At 39.4% G+C, this 12428-nt stretch overlaps 1 protein-coding gene across 1 annotated transcript in view; it reads left to right on the top strand.

The window, feature by feature from the left end:
- Positions 1-12428, top strand: part of LOC136587096 (scinderin-like) — a 54381-nt gene that overhangs the window by 21338 nt on the left and 20615 nt on the right. Inside the window, exons 6-10 of the mRNA XM_066585556.1 lie at positions 1030-1156; positions 5078-5166; positions 5775-5990; positions 9863-9984; positions 11417-11507. Of these exons, the coding sequence (XP_066441653.1) occupies positions 1030-1156; positions 5078-5166; positions 5775-5990; positions 9863-9984; positions 11417-11507 (645 nt within the window). The remainder of the gene's footprint in view (positions 1-1029; positions 1157-5077; positions 5167-5774; positions 5991-9862; positions 9985-11416; positions 11508-12428) is intronic.

Below are 12428 nucleotides of genomic sequence, written 5' to 3'. Positions count from 1 at the left end.
TGAACTCATCACTGAGGATTTATTGCAGACAGTCAGGGCTTCAACTGACGAACGTATGCGCAAATACACTCGCTGCGATGGAGCGTATTTGCAAATGAACATGGGTTGTCCGACGGGTCACACTCTTCCCCTTGATTTTTTTTAACCTGCCGTAGACTTCTATCGCAGTTTTCTGTGTAACACGCAGAAAGATAGAGCAGGTCCTCACGCAGGAGACTCACTCATGAGAACAAACCTATTGAAATCAATGGGTTCGCTTCTTCACATTTTGCGGGTGTGATTTTCATATGCGTATAAACATGCACAAACATGTTCATCTGTTTAAGCCCTCAAGGGGGAGAATTTGTGATTTGTACTCCTCAGTAGTAACAGTGACCCGAACAGTGGCCCCAGTAATAATATTAACCCCAGTAGTAATATTAACCCCACAATTGCCCCAGTAGTAATATTAATCCCACAGTAGCCCTAGTAGTAATATTAACCCCACAGTAGCCCTAGTAGTAATATTAACCCTCTCAATAGCAATATTAACTCCACAGTAGCCCCAGTAGTACTATTAACCTTACAGTAGCCCTAGTAGTAATATTAACCCACAGTAACCCAAGTAGTACTAAGCCTACAGTAGCTCCAGTAGTAATATTAACCCCACAATGGCCCCAGTAGTAATATTAACCGTCTCAGTAGCAATATTAACCGCACAGTAGCCCCAGTAGCAATATTAACCCCATAGTAGCCCCAGTAGCAATATTGATCCCATAAGAGGTCCAGTAGCAATATTACCCCACAGTAGCCCCAGTAGTAATATTAAGCCCACAGTAGCCCCAGCAGCAATTTTAACCCCACAGTAGCCCTAGTAGTAACATTAACCCCACAGTAGCTCCAGTAATAATATTAACCCCCTCAGTAGCAATATTAACCCCACAGTAGCCCCAGTAATAATATTAACCCCCTCAATAGTAATATTAACCCCACAGTAGCCCCAGCAGCAATATTATAGCATGAGTATATTAATTGTCACTTATATTCCAGGTTTCAGATGAAACTGGATCAATGGAGATAACTACAGTTTCAGAGGCAAGCCCATTCTCCATGTCTATGCTGCTGACTGAAGAATGCTTTATCCTCTATGGTGGCGACAAGGTCTTTGTTTGGAAAGGTAAAATAATCTACATATGGTGTAGAAGGGCAGTACGCAGAATGGCCTGTAGGCATTCTTGTACCAGAAATGAGAGGTAACACCTGTGGGTATGCCAGGATGTAAGATAAAAGTATCATTTCCTGCCAACCTCAGGGGGAAAAGTTGGCTGAAAGCCAGAGAGAGAGGCTACAGATGCAGCATCAGGAACTAGGCACCTGAGGTACAGCATGGACGAGTCTGGGCTCGAAACAACACAAGGTCTGACAGCAGAGGATGCCCTCTAGACTCCCTGGGTGGGGGATAGTGATGGAGACCCTGTGGGTTGTGAACCCTGAAATCATTGTATGTTTCATAAGTTTTTGCTGTGTACGAAAAAAAAGCTGGCAGGCACCAGAATTTGAAATCTATTTGGTGGGCCTGAACCATCCTGAATGGAAAAGATAGCCATCCTGCAATCAAGTAACCCCCAGGTTGCCACAAGGAGTAATTGTAATCAAAATGGCACATATCCAGCAGAGGTATATATTAGGCAACAAGTGAATAGTCGGTACTTGAAGTTGTTGTGTTGGAAGCAGGAGAAAATGGAGAAGTTTAGGGGAGGCGGGAGGTGTTGAGAAGGAGCATATTTGCTGTGGAATTTCCATACGCACCTGCCAAACTGAAATTCTGCGGCATTTACAGTAGCAGTAAAGTGGATGAGATTTTGAAAATCTCATCCACAAGCTGTGGAAATTGACATGTGGTGCAGAATTCAATTCCACAGCATGTCAGTTTAATTGCACTTTCCACTGCGGCATTCACTTCTCAATGAGGGTGTGACTCTTCACAGAAATATGCCATAAAATCCACTTTAAAATCTGCATCAAATGGGCTCTTTCCTACGCACCGATATACGTCGATGGCGTTTTTACATTTTCATGCCTGCTCTGTATAAGCGCCTGAATGGGCGTTTGTGTGCAATTACGGCCATCGTTTTCTCATCTATTTACACAACCACAAGCGTCATTTTTAGCGGAAAAAATACGCCACGCCCTGGAAAACCCTCGCTCTGGCAAAAACCTCGGGATACCTTCCAATGCCTATATAGAGGCACCTGTAAGCTTTTTGCAGCATTGGATGCTGCAAAATGCCTCCCCCTCCCTTCTCTTTCCCTGCTCCCATAGGAGTCTATAGGACCTGCCGGTCTATATTGGCCAAAAGATAGTTCCAGAACGATGCCGTGTCTCTTCACTATTAGGGTGACTACCCACTACAGTTATTTTTCACTGCGAAATGTGCAGCGTTTTTTTTTCTGCAGGGGTCTATGGGACTTGTAATGTTAAAATCGCGATAAATTGCGATTGCGATTTCAACATTACAAGTCTGATAGACCCCTGCAGAAAAAAAACCGCTGCGAATTTCGCAGTGAAAAAAAAACTGTAGTGGGTAGTCAACCTTAATATGACACGACTCCTATCCTACTTCTCTCTCTTCACTCCCCAGACCCGCACTATCAACTACTTCCCAACTGTCACTCCACTGGCTTGCAGTCAATCAGAGTTCAATCTGCCAGCAACCAATCACAATTAACGGTCCACCTGCCAGATTATTATTAGCTCTGTCGTAGGCAAATTAAGTAGTGGTTAACCCATGCTGGTTATACATGAACTGAGCGCCACCATTTAAAGGCAAGGCACTTTTGTAGGACCCATTCGGGCCACTACACTATAGTAGATGTAACATCAACTGATCTTCCCTGTGCTATTGAGGAAATAAAATAATCCAGTCTATCTATAAACAAAGAAAGGTAAAGGAACGCTTAGCTAAAGGTGCTTTTACACAAGATGATCTTCTGTTGGGCAACAGATGCCCGACAGGCCCCAGCAATAATCGTTCCTGTGCCTTTACACAGGAACGACCATCGCTGACTGAATGGAGGCAGAGAGGATCAGGAATCGTTCCAGCCCGCGTGCCACGATTGACAGTAAGCAGGCAGTCGCTCATAAGAGAACAACTGCCTGTTTTACATGGCATGATATGTTGTTCCATTTTCTGCATGCATAAACTGAACGACGAACAAGAAGTGAACGACTTTTCATTTGTCATTCAGCCAGTGCATGCATTTACACTGAACAATAATCATTCAGATTCTCACTGGATCACGGGAATCCGAACGATAATTGTTCTGTGTAACTTAAATGAATTCAACTTTCCAGGTCTAGATTAATTACATCCATGAATTACTAAAGGATGCAGTAGAGGTAATTGCTGAACCACTCACTGTAATCTTTGAAAATGACTGGAGAACATGAGAAGTCCCAGAAGATTAAAGAAGGGCAAATGTTGTCGCTATCTTTAAAAATAGAAGGTGGACCCAGGAAACTACAGGCCTGTGAGCCTGACTTCTATACCGGGAAAGATCTTTGAAAAAATTATTAAACAGCATATATGCAAGTACTTGGATGAGAATGGAGTAATTAACCCCTTCCCGACTAAGGACGTAAGGGTACGTCCTGGAGCGTCGGGGTATGTATGAAGATGTGTTCTGTGTGTCATAAATTGTCTTATGAGAGTAGGGACCCATAAGACAATGAGGAACCTTGTTGCAGGCTTCTGTGGCTTAAATATATTGGCCAAACTACAAAGCAATCCCTCGTACCATAGCAAATCTTAATCCAATCGAACACCTGTGGCATGTGATGGAAAAGACATATAATCCATGGAGACCATGCCTCAGAATCTACAGGACTTAAAGGACATGCTGCTAATAATAATAATCTTTATATAGTGCCAACATATTCCGCAGCGCTTACAAAAACAGGGGAATACAGAATGACAAAAGTACAAAAATACAAAAACTACGGTTACATAGTAATCAGCTGATGGAAACAGCAGGGGTGAGGGTCCTGCTCCAATGAGCTTACATACTACAAGTAATGGGGTGATATAGAAGGTAAAGATGCTGAAGATGGACATGGTATGACGAGGTGGAGAGTGTGGGATACTTTACACATAAAAAATGGTCAGGCCGTATAGTGGCTGGACTGGTGTGACTGCTGGGGGCGGTTGATTGCGACTAGCAGGGATTGCGGTCAGTAGGACAGGTAGCATGTTATCAGGCGGAGTACAGAGGGGTTTCGTTTAGGGGATATGATATGCCTCCCTGAAGAGGTGCGTTTTTAGAGCATGCCTAAAATTTTGTGTGAGTCAGGGATTGCTTGGATAGCTTTGGGTAGTGCGTTCCAGAGGACTGCTGCTGCTCTGGAGAAGTCTTGGAGGTGGGAATGAGAGGTTAGAATTAAAGGGGTACTCAGTCTGATTTCATTAGCGGAGCGGAGGGTGCAGACTAGTTGGTAGATTGAGATGAGGAAAGCAATGTAGAGCAGCGCGATGCTATGGACAGCTTTGTAGATGAAGGTAAAGAGTTTAAATTGTATTCTGTATTTAACGGGCAGCCAGTGCAGTGACTGGCACAGGGCAGAGGCGTCCGAGTAGCGGCTGGACATGAAGATGAGCCTGGCTGCTGCATTCAGGATGGATTGGAGAGGGTGGAGTCTGGAGCAGGGGAGGCCGATCAGCAACGAGTTGCAATAATCGAGCTGAGAGTGGATGAGGGCAACAGTAAGCGTTTTTAACGTGCCCACGGTGAGAAACAGCGGATTCTTACAATGTTCTTTAGGTGCAGCTGACATGTTCGGGCGAGAGATTGGATGTAGGGTGTAAAAGAGAGATCAGAGTCGAATATAACCCCAAAACAGCGGGCATCTGGGAGTTATGGTGCTACACACTGACATCTTGGTTTCAGACACCACAGGACTCCTTTAAAGGTCTTGTGGAGTTCACGATTCCTCAGTGGGCTAGACTTGTTTTAGATGCACAGGTGGAATATAAGCTAATAGATAAAATAGATAGAATAGATAATTCTTTGTGATTTTTTGGTTAAATACACTTATTTTTCAGGCAAAAAGTCCAATAAAGAGGAGAAAAAGACGGCTCTGAAGACTGCAGAAGATTATCTAAAAAAGATGAACTATGTTGCCAGTACTCAGGTACTAACTCCAGACTGGCCAACAAGTAATGTGCATTTTCCAAAAATAGCTGAAGTATTGTGGCTATAAATGCATTGTGCTAGAAGTCCCCCCTTTTCCTCAAGGGTTAATGACTTAGTTACAGAGCTACAGGGGATGGAAAAGTAGCAGCGGCTATATAGCCCTTATTTCTGATTGGTGATGCTATAAATGTTTGTAAATATTCAAATACTAAATAATTAACATTTTCAGAATATAAAAAAACCCAAAAACGAATTAAATATATTTAATTTGTTATAATTTATATTTAAATCTTCCATTGAAATGAGTACTATCCATAACGAGGGGAACGTGGACTATCAGTTGGACATTCTTGCCTACAACAGTATATTTAATTGTTTACTAAACCAAGTTGGCACAGAAAATAGTTAGTCCTTTGTTTGCAGGTGGATGACTTGTTGATCAAAGACAGTTCTGTATAGTTTCCAAAATCACTAACAGTTGTTGAAACTACATACTCCAACCTACATTATGAAGAACAAGCTTTTAGCACATTGAAGTATTTTTTCCTGTCTGACACAGTTCCCACCTTCTTACCTTTATACAAGCTCTGTATTCTTCTGTTATAGATCATAATACTGCCGGAGGGGGGTGAGACCCCAACATTTAAACAGTATTTCAAAGATTGGAAAGATAAAGATGAAAGTCAGGGTTTTGGAAAAGTGGTCACAAAAGGAAATATTGCAAATATCAAACAAATAGCATTTGATGCAAAATTGCTTCACGACTCTCCAAAAATGGCTGCGAAGTATAATATGATGGATGATGGGTCAGGAAAAGTTGAGGTATTTTTGTCAACTCTAATTTTATTTGAAAGTATTATACAAAAACACTGCTCTTATAAACAGAAAATAACAACTATAATAGTGCCCCCTATGTACAAGAATATAACTGCTATAATACTGCTGCGCTATGTACAAGAATATAACTACTATTATACTGCCCCCTATGTACAAGAATATAACTACTATAATACTGCCTCCTATATACAAGAATATAACTACTATAATACTGCCCCCTATGTACAAGAATATAACTACTATAATACTGCCTCCTATATACAAGAATATAACTACTATAATACTGCTCCCTATGTACAAGAATATAACTACTATAATACTGCTCCCTATGTACAAGGATATAACTACTATAATACTGCCCCCTATGTAAAAGGATATAACTACTATAATACTACCTACTATGTACAAAAATATAACTACTATAATACTGCCCCCTATGTACAAGAATATAACTACTATAATACTGCCTCCTATGTACAAGAATATAACTACTATAATACTGCTTCTATGTACAAGAATATAACTACTATAATACTGCCTCCTATCTACAAGAATATAACTACTATAATACTGCCTCCTATGTACAAGAATATAACTACTATAATACTGCTCCTATGTACAAGAATATAACTACTATAATACTGCCCCCTATCTACAAGAATACAACTACTATAATACTGTCCCCTATGTACAAGAATATATGTACTATAATACTGTCCCCTATGTACAAGAATATAACTACTATAATATTGCCCCCTATCTACAAGAATATAACTACTATAATACTGCTCCCTATGTACAAGAATATAACTACTATAATACTGCTCCTATGTACAAGAATATAACTACTATAATACTGCCTCCTATCTACAAGAATATAACTACTATAATACTGCCCCCTATCTACAAGAATACAACTACTATAATACTGTCCCCTATGTACAAGAATATATGTACTATAATACTGTCCCCTATGTACAAGAATATAACTACTATAATACTGCCCCCTATCTACAAGAATATAACTACTATAATACTGCTCCTATGTACAAGAATATAACTACTATAATACTGCTCCTATGTACAAGAATATAGCTACTATAATACTGCCCCCTATGTACAAGAATATAACTACTATAGTACTGCTCCTATGTACAAGAATATAACTACTATAATACTGCCTCCTATCTACAAGAATATAACTACTATAATACTGCCCCCTATCTACAAGAATACAACTACTATAATACTGTCCCCTATGTACAAGAATATAACTACTATAATACTGCCCCCTATCTACAAGAATATAACTACTATAATACTGCTCCTATGTACAAGAATATAGCTACTATAATACTGCCCCCTATGTACAAGAATATAACTACTATAATACTGCCTCCTATCTACAAGAATATAACTACTATAATACTGCCCCCTATCTACAAGAATACAACTACTATAATACTGTCCCCTATGTACAAGAATATATGTACTATAATACTGTCCCCTATGTACAAGAATATAACTACTATAATACTGCCCCCTATCTACAAGAATATAACTACTATGATACTGCTCCCTATGTACAAGAATAGAACTACTATAACTCTGGCCCCTATGTACAAGAATATAACTACTATAATACTGACCCCTATCTACAAGAATATAACTACTATAATACTGCCCCCTATCTACAAGAATATAACTACTATAATACTGCCCCCTATCTACAAGAATACAACTACTATAATACTGTCCCCTATGTACAAGAATATATGTACTATAATACTGTCCCCTATGTACAAGAATACAACTACTATAATACTGCCCCCTATCTACAAGAATATAACTACTATGATACTGCTCCCTATGTACAAGAATATAACTACTATAACACTGGCCCCTATGTACAAGAATATAACTACTATAATACTGACCCCTATGTACAAGAATATAACTACTATAATACTGCCTTCTATGTACAAGAATATAACTACTATAATACTGCTCCCTATGTACAGGAATATAACTACTATAATACTCCCTCTCATGCACAAGAATATAACTACTATAATACTGCCTCCTATGTACCAGAATATAACTACTATAATAGTGCCCCCTATGTCCAAAAATATAACTACTATAATACTGCCTCCTATGTACAAGAATATAACTACTATAATACTGTCCCCTATGTACAAGAATATAGCTACTATAATACTGCCCCCTATCTACAAGAATATAACTACTATAATACTGCTCCCTATGTACAAGAATATAACTACTATAATACTGACCCCTATGTACAAGAATATAACTACTATATTGCTGCCCGTATGTACAAGAATATAACTACTATAATACTGCCTCCTATGTACAAGAATATAACTACTATAATACTGCCCCCTATGTACAAGAATATAACTACCATAATACTGCCTCCTATGTACAAGAATATAACTACTATAATACTGCTCCCTATGTACAAGAATATAACTACTATAATACTGCCTCCTATGTACAAGAATATAACTACTATAATACTGCCCCCTATGTACAAGAATATAACTACTATAATACTGCTCCTATGTACAAGAATATAACTACTATTATACTGCTTCTATGTACAAGAATATAACTACTATAATACTGCTCCCTATGTACAAGAATATAACTACTATAATACTGCCTCCTATGTACAAGAATATAACTACTATAATACCGCCTCCTATGTACAAGAATATAACTACTATAATACTGCCTCCTATGTACAAGAATATAACTACTATAATACTGCTCCCTATGTACAAGAATATAATTAATATAATACTGCCTCCTATGTACAAGAATATAACTACTATAATACTGCCCCTATGTACAAGAATATAACTACTATAATACTGCCTCCTATGTCCAAAAATATAACTACTATAATACTGCCTCCTATGTACCAGAATATAACTACTATAATACTGCCTCCTATGTACAAGAATATAACTACTATAATACTGCCTCCTATGTACAAGAATATAACTACTATAATACTGCCCCCTATGTCCAAGAATATAACTACTACAATATTGCCTCCTATGTACAAGAATATAACTACTATAATACTGCTCCCTATGTACAAGAATATAACTACTATAATACTGACCCCTATGTACAAGAATATAACTACTATATTGCTGCCCGTATGTACAAGAATATAACTACTATAATACTGCCTCCTATGTACAAGAATATAACTACTATAATACTGCCTCCTATGTACAAGAATATAACTACCATAATACTGCCTCCTATGTACAAGAATATAACTACTATAATACTGCTCCCTATGTACAAGAATATAACTACTATAATACTGCCTCCTATGTACAAGAATATAACTACTATAATACTGCCCCCTATGTACAAGAATATAACTACTATAATACTGCTCCTATGTACAAGAATATAACTACTATTATACTGCTTCTATGTACAAGAATATAACTACTATAATACTGCTCCCTATGTACAAGAATATAACTACTATAATACTGCCTCCTATGTACAAGAATATAACTACTATAATACTGCTCCCTATGTACAAGAATATAATTAATATAATACTGCCTCCTATGTACCAGAATATAACTACTATAATACTGCCCCCTATGTCCAAGAATATAACTACTACAATATTGCCTCCTATGTACAAGAATATAACTACTATAATACTGCCCCCTATGTACAAGAATATAACTACTATAATACTGCCTCATGTACAAGAATATAACTACTATAATACCGCCCCCTATGGACAATAACATAGCTACATCATTAATATAATTGTCTTATTCATCTTTAAGATCTGGAGAATTGAATCCACTGGAAGAGTCCCAGTAGACCCAGAGACTTATGGGCAATTCTATGGTGGGGATTGTTACATCATTTTATATACTTCTAGTAAAGGAACCGTGATCTATACCTGGTGAGTGGAAAAGGAGAAACGTTACTACTGTAACTTACAGGAAAAAAAATTGTGTAACAGATATTGGTGGGGGCACTGGGCATTGTTGTGATCAAGGTCCAATACTGGATATTAACATCAACATAGCAATTTAAGGGGTATTTCAAAACTTTCATTTCCCTCTGTTGATAACCTACAGGTCATCAATACATAGTTGGCGTAAACCAGACACTCAGATCCCTGGTGATTAACTGATTACCGTGGGCAATGTCACTATGGTTAATACAGGAAGCAGAAAGTGCTGACCATAGCACAGTGGCCTGTGTTGGTATTGCAGGGCCAACTTTTCTTGAATTATTATGAGCTGGGCTATAGTACCAACACAGGCCGCTGTGCTATGCCCAGGCCAGGACTTTCTGCTTCCAGTACTGATGGCAGTACCCTGATAATCAGCTGATCATCAGGGATCCCAGCAAGTGGTCCCTGCCGATCATTGATTGATAACCCCTAGTTCATCAATAGAAAAAATGTTAAGTCTAAGAGAACTCCTTTTAGGTCGATGCAAAAGAAAAATGCTCTTTCATGCCTACAGCCTGCATTCTTATATTTGACCAGCAGAGGTCACTGTGCTGCTGATTTAGCAGGCATCTGTTACAACATACATTCCTACAGTTTTCTTTGCGTTTAAAAAAAAAGTCTGATTTTCCAATAATTTGTGGTTCACACATTTAAAGCGGTTTTGTAGGACCTAAACATTTAAAGCGGCTCAACCATACAGGCATCAACGCCTGCTACTGCACCTCAGCCCTATTCATACCTGTCACCATTTATACAGTGTGTATTTCAGAAAACAAACTGCAATAATATATTTGCATAATTTTACTGCAGTAAAATTCTGATATTGCCTCAAAAGCACAAAGTGCCAGTTTGACAGAATTAAAGTTTATTTTTTCCGGGCTGATACTAATGATGACCTATACTTAGGATGGATGATCAATCGTTGATCAGCTGAGGTCTGCCGCTCGGGATCCTGACTGATCAGCTGATCTGTACCTGCTGTAAGCACAACAATACACAGAGGTCGGAGAAGCAGAAGCAGATGGCTCCGACCCCTGTATAGTGGCAGGTGCTTGTAATTGCAGGTGCAGCTATCAAAATCATTGACAGCTGCTCTGCAATTACCAGTGCCCACCACTATAAATGGGTTGGAGCCATCTGCTTCCGCTTCTCTGACCCCTGTGTATTGTTGTGCTCGCAGCAGGCACCCAATCAACTGATCGGCCAGGGTCCCAAGCAGCAGACTCCAGCCAATCAACTATTGATGACCTAGCCCTTGGATAGGTTATGGATAGTATTTGCCCAGATAGCCCCTTTGATGCATCATGCAGCACAGGCTTCCAGATCATATTACAATATATACCTATATGATAATATTATGTACTCTACCTCTTAGGCAAGGGAATCATTCAACAAAAGACGAGATCACATTGTCCGCCTTCCTCACGGTGCAGCTGGATCGTTCCATCAAGGCCGGAGCCACCCATGTCAGTAAATACTAATAAACGTGTTCTGTTATTATATTATTATCCATAACGCCTCCTTTATTATAACATTTTTTCAGCTTTTTTCCACTTTTGTCCTCTTTTCGCTTTATCTATGACTTAATAATAGCAATGTGAATAATTAATGACCCAGTTCCAATCCCCGCACATTTGCTGCTCAGTTTCTTCCCACTCACACTGTTCTCTTTTAATTCAGTCTCCCCATAATATTGTATTTATACAGGGATGCCATCTACTGTATCTCCATCCAATTATATCTTAAAGGGAAACTCCACCTTTGATTATAATCATTGACTATATAGTCAGGCTAGCCATGGCTGGCACAGTCAAAGAGGAGAGATGATACCCTGCAATACCGAAGTGTTATCTGAGTGATCGTAGGACCACAGGGTCAAGTCTCCTATAGGAACATAGAAAGTAAAAATAGTGAAAAAAGCCTCAAAATCAAGCCGCCCATTGGGGAAACATGAGTGTCCACAAATGAAATAAAGCATGCCGATTTGATTTGTGGACCTTTTGGTCTGGGGAAAAAAATCGCAGCATGCTCCATTTCAGTGCGGACGGCTTGCATGCTCCATTTCCTGCACGGACGGCTTCCATTGAAATCAATGGAAGCTGTGCGATCTGCGGCTCATCCGCAATTGAATTGTGAACGGGCCGCGGATTCCGCAGGAAGGCAGGAGTTTAAACAAAAAAAGCTCGCCAGCCGGGATTTCCGCAGACGTCCGTAGTAAAGAAAAAGAGGCACAGGGTCTTCTCCCGCTGCTCTCCGGCGTTCCTGCAGGCTTCCGTGCAGTTCTCAGCGCCAACAGAGCATCTCTTGCTGGTTATGGGGATTGAAAACCCCGCCTCCAACAAGAGATGGCTGTGATTGTTGCCACGGGAGGGACCCCTATGGCGCCT

This window comes from Eleutherodactylus coqui, chromosome 12 (genome assembly GCF_035609145.1).
Source record: "Eleutherodactylus coqui strain aEleCoq1 chromosome 12, aEleCoq1.hap1, whole genome shotgun sequence".
Taxonomy (NCBI): domain Eukaryota; kingdom Metazoa; phylum Chordata; class Amphibia; order Anura; family Eleutherodactylidae; genus Eleutherodactylus; species Eleutherodactylus coqui.
This window is presented reverse-complemented; position numbering and strand designations above follow the sequence as displayed.